The following is a 19,710-nucleotide window of genomic DNA, read 5'->3' on the forward strand; positions in this document are numbered from 1 at the left end:
AACCAAGAAGAGCAAATTACAAGAGCAATGAGATTAGTGTGTACTTTTTCACTCAACAGCTACACCTCCAGGAATTTATTCTAAGTAAAATGTTGGGCAAGGGTGCAGGTGTGTGTGGCATTGTTACAGAGAGTAGTGAAGGATTTGATATATGTCCAATCATAGAGGGGAAAAGAACACATACTCTGCTTGGGTGTATATGAGTTTGGAAGAATATATACCAAAATGTTAATAGTGATTATCTTTGGTTAATAGGATTGTTTTTAAAAAGCCTTTTATTTGCGCATGTATTCCTTGCATAATATTAAGTTAAATGATTGCTGGGAATAAAGAAGCAGCGTGTTTCTAAGGAGCCTGCCCAAGCAGAAAAGTGACCATTTCCTGACAAACCCGGCGGCGGGGTTTCCACGGGCCGGTGTAGGTCAGGGTTTGCAGCGGCCGAGCCTCCAGTCTCTCAGGCACAGCCGAGGCCACCCCAGGCTTGTGCGCGGGTCCTGACGGGGGGCGGGGCACGCCGGCCCGGAAGAGACGCCGCGCCGCGCATGCCCCTTCCTTTCTAGCTCGGGCCCGGGACGCAGCAGCTGTCGCGGTGAGTTCCCGGGGAACGCGGGCTCCATCGGCCTCCATCCTGGCCCTCTCGCCGCCGCAGTCGCTGCGCTCCCCCGGGGTTGGGGCGAGGGGACCCCTCTCCCACTGCACCCTCGCTCATTTCTGAGTAGAGAGAGACCGGGGGCGCACGCCGGGGGGTAGTGGGGCGCTGTTGGCGAAGATCGGCGTCCCGATGGCGGAGGGCCGAGGAGGGAAGGATGAAGCCCTGGCGTGGCGGTGTCTGGGCGAGGCTAGGAGGACTGTACCCCGCTCGCCCACTCCTCACCCCGGTTGCCTCTTTGCTAGGCCCTGGGGCTCTCGTTTGCGGGGAGAGGGGTAGGAAATGAGTGTGCGAAGGCCTTGGCCCTTTGGCTGCGGGTCAGCGGCCCGTCGTGAGAAGAGACTTCCCTGGCCTCCCCTTGCCCGCCTGAGAGTGCAGCCTCGCCGCGCGCCCCGTGGCACCGGTGTTGACGGTCCCCGGATACTCACAGAATGTGGGTCTGCGCCCCCGTTATTCCTTTACGGTTGTGGGTGGAAGTTTGAAGCGGATGTGCACCCCCGTTTTGTTTTAATGCCTTGGTAACTTCTTTCTCATCTGCAGTGTTTTCGGGGCTGGAGGTGGGAGCTGGTAACTGGTGGGTGTCAATCTACAGGGTTTGAATCCCTCCTTCCTGCACGTGCTTTTTTTTTTTTTTTTTAAACTGAAAACCTTTATTCTTCCTCCACGGGCACCAGTGGGCCCAGCCTCCAGTCCCCTTGGCAAGGTCCCTGCCCACAGACCACTGCCTGGGCCCAACCAGGCCACGGTGCCACCTACAGGTTGCCCACCTGGCTCCCAGCCCAGGGGGCAGGGCTCCTGACTTGGGGGCCGTCAGGCTGTCAGCCCTCAGCACTCGGGGCCGCTTCCTGCACGTTTTGTGTTTGAGATTTCAGTCCTTTGGACAGTGGTTTCGTGGGTCATGAATTCGGTTCCTGACCCCCTGGCCACATTGCTTAGCGGTGCTCTCGCTTTCTCCCTGTAGATGTTGATGCCCAAGAAGAACCGGATCGCCATTTACGAGCTCCTCTTCAAGGAGGGGGTGATGGTGGCCAAGAAGGACGTGCACATGCCCAAGCACCCCGAGCTGGCGGACAAGAACGTGCCCAATCTCCACGTCATGAAGGCCATGCAGGTAGCCGGCCGGGCGCTGCTGGAGTGGGTGCCGATGGAGGGGTTTTCCGCGGCTGCCCAAGGCCAATGCCCAGGAGGTCAGGACAGCCCGCGCTGCTTGCTGCCTCGATGGGCCGTGAGGTAGATGCACCTGAACACCTGCCTACTGCGCAGCCAGCTCCCTCTGCACCGCGTTCCTAGCGTCAAGCCTCCAGTTAGGTCTCAGCCGCAGTTTTCTGTCTTGCAGTCTCTCAAGTCCCGGGGCTACGTGAAGGAACAGTTTGCCTGGAGACACTTCTACTGGTACCTCACCAACGAGGGCATCCAGTACCTCCGCGATTACCTGCACCTGCCCCCCGAGATCGTGCCCGCCACCTTGCGCCGCAGCCGGCCCGAGACTGGCCGCCCAAGGCCCAAAGGTACGGTGCCCCCATAAATGCCTCCGACGGCCTGCTGTGCACCAGCTCTTCTTGGGAGCGGGGCGTTGTGGGGCAGACGGGAGTGGTCTTATAATCGGCCGTGGGTGCCAGCTGTAGAGGGCTCTGGCTTGCAGGTCAAGTCCTGAGACCGCTGTCCCCTCGGAGGAGACCGGTAATGGATCTGGACTCAGGCCCTCAGGTTATCCCAGGAGACGGCATTCACACAGAACATTAGTCTGTGCCCAGACCTGTGTGGTGGAGCATTGAGTAACCTTTTCAGGAAAATCACGGTGTGAGTTTCTGCTTCATGTGTGGATGTGCAGTGGGGGCGGATTATCTACTGGCTCGCAGTCATGTTTTTCCTTGGGTTCTGAAGAACTTGTCACAAGAACTTTGTAAGCTTGGGTGATGAGGTGGGACAGAGATCTGTACACAGATGGCCCTGGCTTCCAGGTTCCCCTGGAGAGACTCCATGGAGCTCAGGAAACTGTTTTACAAATGCTCCCAAGGGGCTTCTGGTGGTTGAGTGGGTTGTGTATCTAGAGCAGAAGTCTACACTGCACCTAGGAGCCCATTGTCTCTGCCCCACAGGCTTGATTTAGTGGGCCTCTGCGAGACCTGGCATTTATTTTAGCCACTCACTCCGAGTTCAGTTTTATCTCTTGTATATTAAAGAATGGTTTGCCTGGGCTGATGTGACTCAATGGTTAGAGCGTTGGCCTGAGCACCGAAGGGTCATGGGTTCAATTACTGGTTAAGGGCACATGCCTGGGTTGTAGGTTCAATTCCCAGCCCCAGTCAGGGTGCATGTAGGAAGCAACCAATGGATGTGTCTCTCTCACATCGATGTTTTTCTCTTCTTCCTCCCTCCCTCCTACTCTAAAAAAAATAGAAAAAATATCTTCAGGTAAGGATAACCTCCCCCCCCCCGCCATCCCCCACCCCCCCAAAAAAAGGGTGTTTTAACTATATGGACTCTAAGGTAACTGGGTAGAGAGAATACTAAATTAAACTTCAGTGTTTTTAAGGTACCTTTTAAAATCTGTCTTAATGTATCCACAGCGTGAAGGATGGGTGGAGAAGGGGCAAGGGGCAGGCGGGGCCTGAAGGATTCTTGCTGGCCTCTATATTTATATACTTCCTATTGGAGGTGGGGCTTTCTTCTGTGATGCCTCCTTTATACAGGGAGTTTTCGAGCTGGATCAGGTTCAACATTTTAGCTATTGGAATGTTTGTAGAAATAGCTGAATTTCTGAGTTTGCCAAGTAATTGGAAAGTGTGCGTTATATTGAAAAATACAATAGAAGAAAGCAATCCTTTTGCAGACGTGTGGCATTTTAATTAAGATGTGAGTTTTCCCAGGCCTTCGAGGAGCCACAATGTCAATGACAAGTTTTTCTAGCTGGCAGTCTGGGTGTAGGAGTTCCTGTTCCCATTAACTCCTTACAATGACTAAGATGTTCTCCGGTGAGACGTGGAGAGCAATTCCAGATTTCTTGGCCTGAAGGGAACCCATCGCCCATGTTCACCGTGTGGTTGACTTGTGTAGGTCTGGAGGGCGAGCGACCTGCAAGACTCACACGAGGGGAAGCCGACAGAGACACCTACAGACGGAGTGCTGTGCCCCGTGAGTAACGGTCGTCTGTGTGGGGTGTGAGGGTGGAATCTGGATTCTCTGTCAGCTCTGGCTGGGGTCCTTTGTGCTTCTTGCCTTATGCAGGGGTTTGATGGGTGGGGATTGGGAAACACCCTTTGACCTAGGGACAGACTTAGGTTGAAGTCCTTTAACTAGAACAAACTGAAAACTTTCAGGAAAGCAACATGGTTTTATTTTGTGGTTGTGTTCCTGTGTTGTAAGCTCTATGAAGGTAGGGTCTATTCAAATTTGTTGTTTTCTTATTGGAAAAATAGTGTAAAATCTTGTTTTATTATATTTTAAATATTCATTTATTAAATTAATTGGGGTGACAGTGGTCAAAATGAACATATAGGTTTCAGGTGTGGGTTTTTATGTTATAAGAAATGTATATTGCTTGGGTGTGGAGAGAGCAGAGCACCTGAAGAATGGCTTCTCTGTGTACAACACATCCAACAGCAACTTGGGCTTATTCCTCACGGGTGGCAGAATACTATGGCCTTCCTGTGACATTACACCCTATACGTAAAAAAAGAAAGAAAGAAATGTATATTGCACCGTGTACCCATCACCCAAAGTCACATCTTCTGTCACCTTATATTAGGACCCCCTTCTGTAAAATCTTGTTTTAAATAGCAAACATTAGCATTGACTTGGAACAACAGATGTTTGTTCATTCAGCAAATATATATTGAGTGCCTGTGGTCAGCTGGGCACTGTCCTAGGAGCTGAGGAGACAGTAGTGTACATAACATAAAAAGGCCCCTCTCTCATTGAACTTGCATTTTAGTGATAGGAGATGGATAACAAAAATAAGTAACATGATATGTCCCAAAGATGTGGATGCTACAGGAAAATTAAAGTGTGTGTGTAATTTTCAATAATATTGGAGAAGTGAGATTTAAGCAAACACCTGATGGAGCAGGAGGGGAGCCAGCCAGTGGCTACCTGGGGAAGGTGTCTGGCCTGTCTAAACAACAGAAGGCAGTTGGAGAATCTGATAAGGATGTGGGTCTTACGCTCTGTGGGCCGTGCGAGGACTTGGGGTTTTACTCTTGGGTGGGATGGGGAGCCATTGGTGTTTGCAGAAGAGTGGTAGGAAGAGTCACTGTCTTCGTTGCAGAAACAAAATTGTGTTACAAAAACAAGGTATAAAGGCATTTTTACTGACATCACTCTTACCTCCCTCTAGTCGTGGTTCCTGATTAAATGAGCACTTGACCTGAATACCTTACACTACAGGATAGTAGTAATGAATTCCTCTGGCAAACCTGCTCTCCATTTAGAGAAAGTTAGCAGCGGTTGCTCTTATTAGAAGTCACACCACATGGGAAACCAGCCAGGGAATGGTGCTACAGGGATGTGAGAGTCAGGCTGGGTTCTCAAGTTTAGGGGAGTGAGCATTTCAGGCAAGAGGTGAACATGAACAAAGGGATGGAGATGGGGAAAACACTGACTTACTACTGGTCAAAGGGGCAGACAGGAGCCTGTGGTGGATGTGGTCTGAAATGGGCCAAAGGGACCCCAATTTGAACAAGATTTCCTGAAACCATACTCACTGTTGACCCTGCTGCCCCACCCCTGCAGTGTGAACTATAAAATTTCCTAGTGGCCACACTTAAAGCAAATGGAAATAATTCACATGAATGTTAATTTTTAAAAATTTATCTTTATTGTTAAAAGTGTTATAATGGCCCTAGCTAGTTTGGCTCAGTGGTTGGAGCGTTGGCCTTCGGACTGAGGGGTCCCAGGTTCGATTCCAGTAAGGGCACATGCCCAGTTTGCAGGCTCGATCATCAGAGGGCATGCATGAGGCAGCCAATCAATGATTCTCATGATTGATGTTTCTGTCACTCCTCCCTTCCTCTCTGAAATCAATTTTTTAAAAAAAGTATTACAATGTCCCCTCTTTTCCTCCCATTGACCTCCACTCCACTGAATGTTAATTTTTTAACCTATACAAACATTAATGAGATTTTGCACTCTCTTAAGTCTTGAAATCTCGTAAGTAGTGTATACAAACCTCAGTTTGGACCAGTGGCTGCTGGACAGGGCAGCACAGATCTTTCATCTTGCTTTCCTGTGGTCATAATAAAGTTGTTTTTTGCTTCTGTGGGCCATTGTGTTCTTTACCTTTTAGTTCTTCATTGAGCTCCCCTGAAGCATGTAGTGATGGGAAGTGGCGGTCAGGGCAGCCTTCCTGGAGGAGGCAATAGTTTGGACTGTGAGTTTTGAAGGATGACTTAAGGAAGGCTGCCGTGGGAGAGGGAGGGGGCAAAGTGGCTCAGAAGGTGTAATTCACTTGTATTTCATGGGGTCTGTTTGCTGACATGGCTTTCCCTGCAAGATTGGGTTGGATGACTTGTCTGCAGTAGATGGGACCATGTGATGAATCTAAACTGGTGTTTCTCGTTCCAGCTGGTGCTGACAAGAAAGCTGAGGCCGGGGCTGGGTCAGCAACTGAATTCCAGTTTGTGAGTATTCCTTCCCTGTTTGCTCTCCATGAGCAGTCACTGTATGGCCTCAGCCCTGTGGGTCCCACCCCTCATCCCTCTCCCCCCCCCCCGCCCCCAAAACCACAAATTCCAAATAAGGTTTTTACATTAAGACAGATGGAAACTTTTTTTAATACATAGATACTGCATTGAGTCTCACAGATCAATACTACATGTAGCGTAGTGGTCTTTTCTATTTCTTTTGTAATGACCATATCCCTTTAGTTTCATGAACCAAAACTTAAGGTTGAGACTCTATCACTGGTAAGTGTGCTCTAGAACCCAGGTGGACTGGAACCAAATCCTCTATTTTCCTTCAGATGGTGTGATCTGTGTCCCAGTTTCTCACCTATAAAATAGAGGTGATGATTGTAGCTATCTCAAGGTGATTGTGAGATTAGGTAATCCAGGTCAAGTGCTTGTGTGGGGGCTGGGCTATCACTGGAACAGCAGCTGTCCTGTAGCACAGTGAAAGGGCGGTGGGGGGTGGCAGACAGAAGATCTTGTCTGGTGCTATGGCTTCTATGTGTGTATGTGTGAGCACACTCGAGTGGGTGTCCATATTCCCATTTTACAAATGAGGAAACAGTCTGAAAAGTGAGTGTGGCCCTATAGCCAATAGGGCAAGGCTGGGGCTTAGGACTTGCACTCTCTGAGGGGAGCCTCACCAGTGATGAGGAGGCCTGCTGTTCCGCTTGCTGCTAACGCAATGTCCTGTGCTTTCTCTTACAGAGAGGCGGATTTGGTCGAGGACGTGGTCAGCCACCTCAGTAAAGTTGGACGGGTTATTTTGTGTTGAATAAACTTGTGGTCAGAAAACAATGTTGTGTGCCCCTGTTTTGTTTGCATTATGGAATGTAAATGGGGCAAGACTGGATTGGTTTGGGAGTTGTCTTACCCGGTGACATCACTTGTTGCTGCAGGACTTGGCTTTGACTTGGGCTCTCTCTGTTCCAGCAGACACCTCCCTGCAGAGTCATGGCCAATGTGGTTACCATTTTGGGAGGCTGTTAAAACGCTGGGCGTCTTCACCAGACCAGCCATGCTGGCTCAGCTCCGTGTGGTGGGAAAGTTGCTATTTTGTTGGTCTTGGAACTGAGATTCTGTGCCTATTTGGGGATATCAGAAGTGCTGGGGAGGTAGGATGTAAGAAAAACCAGGGGAATACTGTTCCATGGTGTTCAGGCCTACAGTTTACTAATCTCAACCTTAAAGGCTTCAGGATTTACATGTCAAAGGAGGAAACAATGACTTGAGAGTGTACAAAAGCATCTGAAGGGGCTGTCCAGCCGGTTGAAGACCTGGGGTCTTTGTCATTCCATAATCAGACAGTTGAAGTTCTTGTCCTGGGTTCCTTGGAAAGGGGTGCATTGTCCAGTTTTCCTGGAGCCTTAGTGAGAGATGGCAAGAGAAGGGTGTTGAGCATTTTCCTTTGGGGCGAAGCGGGATTTAGGTACAGGTACCAGGATTTGATGGAGTCCTGGCCACGTGGCTCAGTTACAGCGTCACCCTGATAGACCAAGGTTGTCATGTCGAGCCCATAAAAGTCGGCACATAAAAGAAGCAACCAATGAATATATAAGTGGAACAAGAAATGGATGTTTCTCTTGAAAAGAAAATGATAGGACCATTTCTGTGGTCTTGTGCTGCAAACAGCACAGTGTCAGGAGGGGGCGGTAAAGGTGCAGTCCCATGAGCTTGGACAGAAGCACAGACAGATTTGCTGTGTGACCTGCCTTTGGCTTGACTTGCAGATCAAACCCTGACTAGATGGGTGTGATATAATGTGCTTCCTAAGCGGGAGTCAAAGCTTTCAAGGCAGCCAGCAAAACTGGCAGCTGAAGTGGGTCTTCAGGGGCACAGGGACTTGGGGGTTATATTTGTGGGGTACAATATCACACAAGTGAGATGTCAGAAATCCTACACAGGTGATTTTGTCTTGGTAGCCACCTATTTCAGTCTTCATAGGCGTTTGTAATTTAGACCACAAGGTGGCAGCCAAAGGCAACACCAATTGTGCACTTAAACTTGGTCCTGGGAGGTGTGCTTTGGAATCGGAACCACCAATAGGCAGAAGCTTGCTTTGGCAGAAAGGTTGTGTTTGGGGAAGCTGTTTCACTGCTGCCTTGCCAAAGATTGCTTTTTATCCAATTTTTCTGCTGGCTCGAGTGATGTCAGGTGGTTTGCCGGTGTTCACACGCTGTGATTGTTTAACCTGGATTCCATGTGAAACATTAGTAGCTCCTGGCCTTTCTGTTTCACGCTGAGGCCAGCGAGCAAGTGGATGGGTTTTCTCAGCCTTGGTGACTTTCTGGTGCTAAACATCACTTTTTCAGCTAGGGCTCTTTGCCAACCCCTTCCCTTGTGATTTCAATTAGTTCCAGAATGTGTTCTTCAAGATCTCCCATGGACGCTGGGAAAACCCAGAGAATCTACAAAGTAGAGGCAGAGCCTGTGCGTAAAAACATGCAGATGGTGGTGGCTCTTGCTGCCTGCCAGCCCTTCCTCACATTTTGGTAGATTGAGTGGTCCCTGCCAATCAATAATCATTAATTAGCTGTTCAGGCATCAGTGCCAGTAAGTGCCCTGGGAAACAAGCCTCGAAATTGGCCTTCAAGAGCCTCACAGTCTAGTTAGGAAAACAAAGCCAAAGCTATACCTTGAGCCCATGCCAAATGCTACATAAGTATTATGTCCAGGCTGAATTCTAAGGAAGGGTAGGGCAGGGGCCATGAGTGAAGGCTGAAATGAGCTGGAGGGGTAGACAAGTAGGCATCTTAAAGAGGTTTCCTTTAAAGTGGTATTGGCTTGTGAAACATGCCAGACATGAAAGTTGGTTTTGTTTTTTGTTATTTTAAAAATAAATTTTTTTATTGATTTCAGAGAGGAAGGGAGAGGGAGAGAGAGCTAGAAACATTAATGATGAGAGAGAATCTGATTGGCTGCCTCCAGCACACCCCCCACTGGAGATCGAGCCCGCAACCCGCCATGTGCCCTGACGAATCAACCAGTGACCTGGTTCATAGATTAACGCTCAACCACTGAGCCACGCCAGCTGGGCTGTTGTGTGTGTGTGTTTAGTAAAGCTAGGAAAAACAAATGTTTGCTATTAAAAGTGCCTGAGAAGGTCATGTGGGTTAGGAGGGGCAGAAAGGCCCACTTGGGCACCTGCATGGGCACATCGTTGGACAAAAGCTTTTGGGGGAGTTTTGGCCCATCTCCCAGGGTTGATCTCCAGGCTGGTAGCTCACTAGCTAATCCCTACCCCCACTACCAGCAAGAAAGGCATCAGGATTTTTAAAGGAATTTTGGAAACACAGCTGAAGATGCATTTTCATAATTTAACAACTTCCCAATATGGACACAAATCCCCTTTCCCTGAAAAATAGATTCCTCTTATAGGCAGTGCCAACAGCAGCTTTGAGTCTGTGACTCTTGAAGTCCTACTTCCGTATTGTTTTGTTTTTAATTGATTTTAGAGAGGAGAAACATCGATTTATTGTTCCACTTATTTATTCATTCATTGGTTGATTCTTGTATGTGCCCTGTCCGGTGATCGAACTGCAACCTTAACATATTGGGACAACACTCTAACCAACTGAACTACCCAGCTAGGGCAGCTCTACTTCTGTTTTGATGAATTTGGTAGACCTTTAAACAGCATCTACCATGTGCCTATGTTAGATGCTGGGAGACTGTTTTTGAAAAGGATGTATCTAACCCTAAAGACGGCCCACTAGAACACTCCCTACACCAGGCACCGGCCTCCAGCAGGGCAGTTGGGCCCATGGGGCTAGGAATTCCCCATTCCTACCCCGGGCTCCAGAAGCCAGGTCTGTTAACAAAGCTAAAAGAGCAGCCCAAACTGTTCTCCAAGATTTGGGAATGCAGTTGGTAGTGGCCCCACAGCAATGGGGGGCGGGGGCTTTATCGCTTCTGCTTCTGCTTTCAAGCTGAACCCTTAGGATGGATTTGTCAGTCCTTTTACTTCTTACCTGGAAGAAGTGAGATGAGAGAAAGGAGCCTTGCTGATAGCACTCATTAGGACAATTGTTTCTAAGCCCACAGAAGAGGGAGACCCTGGTTTAATCACTTTGTTCCGGGACAAGGTTTGGCTGTTTCCAATGAGGGTAAAGCTCTATTGGCTCAGCGGCAGGGTCAGCCATCTAGGTGAGAGGTGGATGGCCTTTTGGGTTAGGTTTTCAGGACAAGGACTTGAACTTAGGATGCTGAGGGAAGCTGGCGGTCTGTGGGAAAGAAGGTGACTGGGCTGCGGGGGGGGGGGGGGGGGTTGGAGGGGGCACAGAAGTGTACCATCCTCCTGCGCAGCCCTCCCTCGGCACTGCCCCAGACTGCCCCAGACTGCCGTAAACTGCCCCTGAGAGGTCCCTGGCCTCCAGCTTTGCCTCACTTCCAACTGCTCTCCATGAGGCAGCCACCGTTATTTTTTGGAAACAAAAATCTGAACAAGGTATTTCCCAGCTTAAAGGTCTTCAGAAGCTCTGTATTGCCTTCTAGAGTCTTTTATTATTATTTTTTCCTATTGGTTTCAGAGAGGAAGGGAGAGGGAGAGAGAGAAACAATGATGAGAGAGAAACATGGATCAGCTGCCTCCTGCACGCCCCCTACTGGGGATCGAGCCCGCAACCTGGGCATGTGCCCTTGACCGGAATTCAACCTGGGACCCTTTAGTCCATAGGCCAATGCTCTATCCCCTGAGTCAAACTGGCTAGGGCCTTCTAGAATGTTTTAGAACCTAGACAAATGCAAAACTTCTTTCATGGCCTAACAGGTTCATCACAACTTCCCATCTGCCTACCAAAGCAAGGCTCCAAATCCAGAGTCCGGCTAAACTGCCTCACGCTCTTTCCTGGCTTGAGACTTGTTTGCACACAGTGTTCCTTTTATAGGGGAACCTCTCCCACCTCCCGCCCATGTGGAGCTCTTATTCATTCTTCATTATTCCATTTAAATATCTCCTCTAAGAAGCCTTTGCTGATAGAACTGCCCCTACTTCAAAGTCCGGTCAGATGCCCCACCTGTTAGTGCCTGCAGCAGCTGAGCTTTAGCAGACTGTATTGGAACCGATGGACACTGTCCATTTCCTCTCGGACTCAGCCTTGCTCTGGGCGCCGACTCAGTGCCTCACATGCAGTAGCTCCTTTGTAATTGTTAGCTGCATGAATGATGTCCTGTAAGAAGTTGTCTCTGAGATGCTGTTCCCTTCTATGCAAAAAGAAAAAAAAAAGTTTCTGCAGGCCTCAATTGGGAATGCAAAAGTGACTGAGATGCATGATTGCTACAGAGGTTCTGTTAGAATTAGGGAAGGCAGGCCTAGAAATGTACACTAAGTGGTAGGTGGTCTAGTGGCTATAGCTGGAGTTTTATTGGTGACTTTCTGGGGCAAAGGATATCCAGGGAAAAGCCTCCCACAGTGGGTCACTGGCACCATCTGAGCTTAATCTTTTTTTTAAAAAAAAATTTTTTTATTGATTTCAAAGAGGAAGGGAGAGGGAGAGAGATAGAAACATCAATGATGAGAGAGAATCATTGATTGGCTGCCTCCTGCACATCCCCTACTGGGGTTCGAGCCCACAACCGGGGCATGTGCCCTTAACTGTAATCGAACCTGGGACCCTTCAGTCCGCAGGCCAATGCTCTATCCACCGAGCCAAACCAGCTAGGGCTTAACAGTTGGGACTAAAACAGCATGAAGCAATAATGATGGCTGGGCCAGGAATTTGTGTTATTTTATTCTTTATTTTTTCAGTTTTATTGAGGTATACTTGACATAAAATTCATATATGTAGAGTGTACAATGTGATAAATTTTGTAATGTGTGCATCCATGATAACAAGATAAACATAACCGTCAGTCCAAAAGTTTCCTTCTTAGTTTCTAATCCCTAATCCCTCACCACCAGGCATCTGCTTTCTGTCAGTATAGATTAGTTTGCCTTTTCTTGAGTTTCATAAAAATGGATTTATACAGTATGCACTCTTTATAGTCTGGCTTCCTTTACTTGCATTAGTGTTGTTGCATGCATCAGTAGTTCCTTTTTGTTGCTGAGTAGTATTCCATTGTATGGATATACCACAGTTCTTTATCCATTTATGTGTTGGTGGGCATTTGGGTTATTTCAAGTTTTTGGCTATTGTGACTAATAGTGCTATACACATTCCTGTACAAGTTTTTGTGTGGGAGTGTATTTTCCTTTCTCTTGGTTATATACCTAGGAATGGAGTTGCTGGGTCATATGCTAACTCTATGGTTAACATTTTGAGGAACTGCCGAACTGTTTTCTAAGGTAGTTCTACCATTTTACATTCTCACCAGCAGTGTGTGAGTCTCAGTTTCTTCTCATCTATATTGATGGTCTCCTTAGTCTTTTTATTTTAGCCAATCTAGTAGTTGTGAAGAGTTTGGATTTTATCCTTGGATGATACTGAGCCAATTAACATCGATCAGCTACCCCCCACTGGGGGTCAAGCCCACAACCCCAGGCATGCGCCCAGCTGGTGTGGCTCTGTGGTTGAGCGTCGACCCATGAACCAGGTTCGATTCTCAGTCAGCGTAGGTGCCCGGGTTGTGGGCTTGATCCCCAGTGTGGGACGTACGGGGCCGGGGGGCAGCTGATCTATGTTTCTCTCTCATCATTGATGTTTCCATGTCTCCCTCTTCCTTTCTCTCTCAAATCAAGAAAAGTATATTTTCAACAACAACAACAACAACAACAAACAAATAAAAACAATGAACAAAATAAAGATGAGGATTGGCATGGCCAGGAGTGCTGGCTGCTTGACAAATACTCGAGCCCCACTGCAGGAAATAGTAACCTGAATTTGGGTCTGGGCAGTGACCACACTGGGCACAGTGGTCATGGGTAAACCACTCAGTCAATAGAGACCACAATACACATTCAGCCTGCTAACGGGAAGGGGAGGGGGAATCCATCACTTGATTGCTCAGTTCTAGAAAGGGAAACTAGGACAGAATGGGGGCGTGAAGTGGGGGGAAATGAAAGGAATTGTTTAAAAAGTTACAGCCCATAGAAAGCCTGGAGCCCGTTTCTATTTGAAAGTGCTTTATTGGGAGCCCGTGATAAATGCATGGCACAAATCCAAAAGAACAGCTACTTGAAAAATAAGCCCTGCATGGTTTACTGACATATCAAAGAGGCCATTGTGAGGAAAAGGACACCCTTAAAGTAAGTAAATATTAAATGGGAGCGGATACCCAAACTGAAGGAATAAGGAGACCTCAAAACAGAGCAAAATTTGCAAAAGCTACGAATCAAGTGATATAAAAAAAAAAAATCTAAAAAGTACCAGCAAGAAATGTCAAATAAATCGTTCTAGTTTATTTTTGTGCATGGAAAGCAGGTCAGTTTGAGACTCAAGGGGCATCAGTTCATTAATGTACAAAAAGTGCATTGGGGAGACCGACAGATGACAGTGACTGACTGACATCTTTGCCTCCATCACACAGATTTTCCTTTCCATTAAATTTTTTTGAAAAACTTTATTATGGAAAATTTCAAACAAATGTAAGATAAACATAAGAGTATAATAAACCAGCATATACCCACCACTGAGCTTTAACTGACCATCAATGTTTTGTTATCCTTGTTACATCGATACCTATACCCACTCCCCTCTAACCCCTAACTCAATCATTTCTTTTTTTTTTTTTTTAACGTGGAATGCTTCACAAATTTGTGTGTCATCCTTGCTCAGGGGCCATGCTAATCTTCTCTGTATCATTCCAATTTTAGTATATGTGCTGCCGAGGCGAGCACTCAATCATTTCTTTAGTCCGGTTTATGGAGATATAATTTACATGCAGCAAAAGTCATCCTCTTTCAGAATACAGTTCTGAGGGTTTTTTTGTTTGTTTTGTTTTGATCTGTGACTTTGTTTTTAATTATCTTAAGCCTTATGATGACATAGTTTACAATTTTGTGTTGATCTATTCTCTACGTTAATCCTAGTGAGCTGGCAAAAGCACCATTACCAATCACACACGTATATAGTCAATGAATAGCTATTCAAGACAATCCTGAATTATAACTTAGTCTGATCTAAAGAATTCACAAACTTTGCTCCTATATCTTGTCACGCTGAATTTTAAAAACACCTGACCTTAAAGATCATCTATAAAATGTAGAAGTGTTAAATACTCTTTATTTGATATTATACAGAAACCACACTAAAATGCCTTTCATTCAGTAAAAGGCAACAGTTTAGATACAGGGAATTTTATTAAATTGGCATAGTTGGGACCAAAGAGATAAAATGGTCATTGCCAGCTTATCTGCAGCCCTTCCTTTTAACAAGCTAATGAACACAACTTGAAACACAAGCTAGTCTTGCAGGTCTAAGAGACAGTGAAGGGGTTTCCTCAGAATTTAAACATATTAACACAGCCAGTCATAGAAATCTAAATGTAAGCCAATCTCCTACAGGTTTTGAGATGGCACTCGCCACCTCTGTGAAAAGTTGAACACTAGGAATCAAGTCCAACCATATTGTTAGAAGGGAGGACAGTGACAGTGCTTGCTGAACCAAAATTATCATCAAAGCTCAAAAAGCTGGTCATATTCACTTAACCACAAGCCAGTCTCATTTAAATCAGGACTGCCCGAAAGAAATGCTCTATTAGCCATTCATGATCTGAATTCTGGTGTATGAGATCGATTTTAATATGGTACGCATAAAAAAGGTCATGAGACATTTGTAATAAATAAGGCAGTGGCCAACTATTACTCATGAGTAGTTTTTTGAGATAAGCTATCAAGTCTGCCCTTTCTGCACTCTTCTCAATGCCAGCAAAGAGCATTTTCGTTCCAGGGATGTACTTCTTGGGATTCTCCAAATACTCCATCAGTGTAGCCTCTTTCCAGGTGATACCTTTGTTCATGTTGCATCCGTGTAAGAAAATCCAGGGGCCTGACCTGTCTTTTGCCCAAAGAGACCATGGAGATTTGGTCCAGTCTTGTGCTTGCCTCCCTTTTCCACAGTATGGCACTGGGCACACTTCTGAACAAAAATCTTCTTGCCCTTCTCAACATCACCTATTTTTAGTCGCACACAACACAGAGATCCTCATTCACAAGCCAGACATCCCGCTCTCTCAGTTCTGAGTTTTGATAAACAGATGCAGTTGTGTAACCTCAGTGAAGCTAGAGAATCTTTCCATCACCCTAAAAAGTTCCCATGCTGCCCCTTTGTGGTCAACAATACCCTCCCTGCTAACCACTGTTCTTGGTCTCTATAATCTTGCCTTTTCCAGAATATCAGATAAAGGGAACCATTATGATCTCTTTTGTGGCTGATTTCTTTTTCTTTTTTTATTTATTGGTTAATTTTTAAAAGGGAGGGAGGGAGAGAGAGAAACATTCACGTGAGACAGAAACTGATTGGTTGCCTCCGCATGCACCCCAACCAGGAACAAACCTGCAACTTAGGCATGTGCTCGGAACGGGAATCGAACCCACAACCTTTCAGTGCGTGTGACGATGCTCCAACCAACTGAGCCACACCGGCAGGGCTTGTATCTGGTTTCTTTCACTCAGCATACTGTTTTGAGATTCTTCCATGACATTGCATGTATCCATAGTTTATTCCTATTTTTTTGTTGTGTAGTAGTCCATTGTGTGGCTGTACTACAGTTTATTCATGTTGATTTTTTTAATACGGGCATTTGGGATAAAATTGACACTGAAATATACAAATCTTAACCCCGCCCTTTTGAGGAATGGATACAACCATGTAACTCACACCCCTGAGAAAGAAAGGGAAAAGCAGCCCTGACATCCAGGAGATGCCTGATCCTTACCTACAGTTGGCCGTGGCATGTTTGAAGTTGGCCCAGTGCTCACATTAAGGCCTGTCATTCTCCTGTTATAAGCAGTGTCATCAAACATCAGCAGCAGAACACAGTCATTTTGTGACTCGGATAAAGTAGACAAAAATAAAGGTCACTTTATAATCTTACCAAATCTCAGACAAAAACAAGTTCACTGTGCAAACAACTGAAATATCTAACATCCCTTTTCCCCAGCTAACGAGTGCTGCTTCTCTACCAGGTGTAGCTTTAGCCACGCCCATTCCTCCCTCCTTCTAAGGAAGATGTTTAAAGATAATCACCTGCTTCCTGATAACATCCAATCCAGAGCAAAGCCCTGCTTCCTTAACACCTCCCCCAAATCACCTAACACAAACCAAATCCTAAAACAAGTCATTCTTTACACCTTCCTACTGAGACCCATGCTTCCCCATGGTACGTGTTCTCCCTCATTGCAAGGAGCAAAAAACTCAACCTCGTTAAACTACAGGAATATTCTTGGTTTGGGGCTGGAGGGCATTGACACCCTATCAAGATGCAGCACATTTCACTTTCCCATAAAATTCCCTCCTGTCCCTTCCCAGTTAATCCACCCACTGTCACAGATGTGTGGCTGTTGTGAATAAAGCTGCTGTGAATGTCTCATGGAAGTCTTTTGTGCACGGGTTCATTTTTCCTAGGTGTACTAGTTTCCTATTGCTGCTACAACGAATTATTACAGACTTAGTGGTATAAAGCTCACAGTTCTAATGGTCAGAAGTCCAAAATGGGTCAGCAGGGCTGCGTTCCTCTGGCAGCTTTGGGAAGAATCTGTCCTTGCCTTCTCTCAAGCCACCTGCATTCCATGGCCTATTTCTCCATCTTAAAGCCAGCAGGATAGCATCTTTAACCTCTCTCTGACCTCTGCTCTCATCACATCTCCTTCTCTGTCTCCAACTTTCCTGTCTCCTCTTTCCCTTATAAGACCCGTATGATTACAGTACTCCCACCGAGATCATCGAGGATAACGTTCCCTATCTCAACATCCTTAACGTAGTCACATCTGCAAAGTCCCTTTCCCATGTAAGTATTGTACTCCCAGGTTCTGGGGATTATGATGTGGATATATTGGGGGGGGGGGCTATTATTTTGCCCATCACACTGAATGGAATTGCTTGGTTTTCAGGTGGAGATATGTTTAATTTTATTAGACATTGCCAAACAGTTCTCCAAGTGTTTGTACTATTTTATATTCTGAACAGCAATGTATGACAGTTCCTTACTTGACTTCCTCACATAAATTTGTTGCTGTCATTCTTAAGCTTAGCCATTCTGCTACAGATGTAGTGGTATCTTGTATTTTGTTTTTAATTTGCATTACATTGGTTACCAATGGTGTTTTTTCTTGTGCTTATTGGCCATTTGTATATTATTCTTTGGGAAGTATCTATTCAATTACTTTGCCCAAGTCTTTACAAGTCCTTCATCAAGACCTAGTTTTATGAATATTTTTTCAGTCTGTGGCTTGATTATCCATTTTCTTTTTCTTTTTATACATGTAATTTGTTTTTTTATTGTTGACAGTACTATAGATGTCCTCCCATTTCCCCCGCATTTCCCCATCTCCTCTCAGTCTCTGCCCCACCCCAGGCCTTCACCACACTATTATGTGTGTCCATTGGTTATGCATATCCTATATAATCCTATATAATAAAGAGCAATTATGCTAATTAGACCAAACAGCCAAAGGTCTGGACGACATTCCATAGAACTCTCTGGATGACTTTCTGGACGAAACCGAGACTGCGAGGGGCTGCGAGATCCGAGCCCCTTGCACAAATTTTGTGCATCAGGCCTCTAGTGTGTATATAAGTTTTTTGGTTAATCTTTTCCCATCCTCCTCCCTCTCCCCCACTGCCACCTCTGAGATATGTCAGTCTCTTCCATATCGTCACGCCTCTGGACCTATTTTGTTTGTCAGTCTACTAAGTTCATTAGGTTTCACTTATAAGTGAGATCAAGTGATATTTATCTCTCTGACCAACTTATTTCACTCAGCATAATATTCTCCAGGTCCATCTATGCTGTCACAAAGGGTAAGAAATCCTTTTTCATAGCTGCATAGTATTCCATTGTGTAAATGTACCATCGCTCTGTGTGTGTGTGTGTGTTAATCTTCACCCGAGGATATTTTTTCCATTGATTTTTTAGAGAGAGTAGAAGGGAAGGAGGCGGAGAGAGAGATGAGAGAGAGTATGAGAGAGAAACATTAATGTGAGACAGACACATCAATTGGTTGCCTCCCGCACCCCACCCAAAATGGGCCGGGGAAAGAACCAGCAACTCACGAATGCCTTTGACCAGGAATGGAATCCTCAACCCTTCAGTGTTTGGGCTGATGCTCTGGCCAGGGCTACCACAGCTTTTTATCCACTCATCTACTGATGGGCACTTGGGCTATTTCCAGATCTTAGCTATTGTAAATAGCGCTGTTATGAACATAGGGATTGATTGTCCATTTTCTTAAAGGTACCTTGATGAGCAGAGTTTTACTTACAACTTTGGTGAAGTCTAACTTATAATTTTTCTTTTGTTACTGCTTTCTGGGTCCTGCTAAGAAATCCTTGCCTACCCCCAGGTCAAAAAATGTTCTCCTATGACTTATTCTAAATGTTTTATGGTTTTAACTTTTACATTTATGTTTATGATTCATCTCAAATTAATTTTGTGTAGCCTGGCCGGCGTGACTCAGTGGTTGAGTGTCAACCTATGTACCAGGAGGTCACAGGTTCGATTCATGGTCAGGACACATGCCCAGGTTGCGGGCTCCATCCCCAGTGGGGGGCCTGCAGGAGGCAGCTGATTGATGATTCTCTCTCATCATTGATGTTTCTATTTCTCTCTCCCTTTCCCTTCCTCTCTGAAATCAATAAAAAAATTAATTTTTGTGTATAGAGTAAGGTAGGGGTCAAGGTTCATTCTTTTTCTTTTTCTTTTTTAATTGATTTCAGAGGAAGGGAGAGGGAGAGAGAGATAGAAACATCAATGATGAGAGAAAATTATTGAACGGCTACCTCCACACAACCCACACTGGGGATGGAGCCTACAACCCTGAGTGCCCCAGGTTGGTGCTCAACCACTGAGCCACCCTCGCCGGGCCATTATTTTTCATATGAATAAGAATATCCAGGCCAGCCAGTGTGGCTCAGTGGTTGAGCACTGGCCTAGGAATCAGGAAGTCATGGTTGAATTCCCGGTCAGGGCACATGCCTAGGTTGCAGCTCCATCCTCAGTAGGGGGCGTGTAAGAGGCAGTTGATCAGCAGTTCTCTTTCATCATTGGTGTGTCTATCTCTCTCTCCCTCTTCCTTCTTCTCTGAAATCAATAAAAATATATTTTAAAAAATAATGTCCAGCCCTACTGGTTTGGCTCAGTGGATAGTGCATCATCGGCCTGCAGACTGAAGGGTCCCAGGTTCGATTCCAGTCAAGGGCACATGCCCAGGTTGTGGGCTTGATCCCTAGTGGGAGGCATGCAGGAGGCAGCCAATCAATGATTCTCTCTCATCATTGATGATTTTATCTCTCTCTCCCTCTT

At 46.0% G+C, this 19,710-nt stretch overlaps 1 protein-coding gene, 2 non-coding genes and 1 pseudogene across 3 annotated transcripts; 2 read left to right on the plus strand and 2 right to left on the minus strand.

Moving 5' to 3' along the window:
• The first annotated feature begins 521 nt into the window (after positions 1-521).
• On the plus strand, positions 522-7,110 carry RPS10 (ribosomal protein S10). The gene is made up of 6 exons (XM_070418736.1): positions 522-589; positions 1,611-1,760; positions 1,986-2,157; positions 3,707-3,784; positions 6,212-6,267; positions 7,021-7,110. The coding sequence occupies exons 2-6, from the start codon at positions 1,611-1,613 to the stop codon at positions 7,060-7,062; spliced, it is 498 nt and encodes a 165-aa protein (XP_070274837.1). The 5' UTR covers positions 522-589; the 3' UTR covers positions 7,063-7,110.
• On the plus strand, positions 4,192-4,320 carry LOC139013399 (small nucleolar RNA SNORA11). The gene has a single exon (XR_011472041.1). It is a non-coding gene; the product is annotated as a small nucleolar RNA SNORA11 (small nucleolar RNA).
• A 6,869-nt stretch (positions 7,111-13,979) lies between the features above and the next one.
• LOC139013435 (U6 spliceosomal RNA) lies at positions 13,980-14,086 on the minus strand. The gene has a single exon (XR_011472068.1). It is a non-coding gene; the product is annotated as a U6 spliceosomal RNA (small nuclear RNA).
• An 806-nt stretch (positions 14,087-14,892) lies between these two features.
• Positions 14,893-15,886, minus strand: LOC139012799 (cytochrome c-like; annotated as a pseudogene).
• Positions 15,887-19,710: the final 3,824 nt, after the last annotated feature.

Source organism: Myotis yumanensis, unplaced genomic scaffold (assembly GCF_028538775.1).
Source record: "Myotis yumanensis isolate MYYU_CA2020_CCGP unplaced genomic scaffold, mMyoYum1.0.hap1 SCAF_6, whole genome shotgun sequence".
NCBI classification, from domain to species: domain Eukaryota; kingdom Metazoa; phylum Chordata; class Mammalia; order Chiroptera; family Vespertilionidae; genus Myotis; species Myotis yumanensis.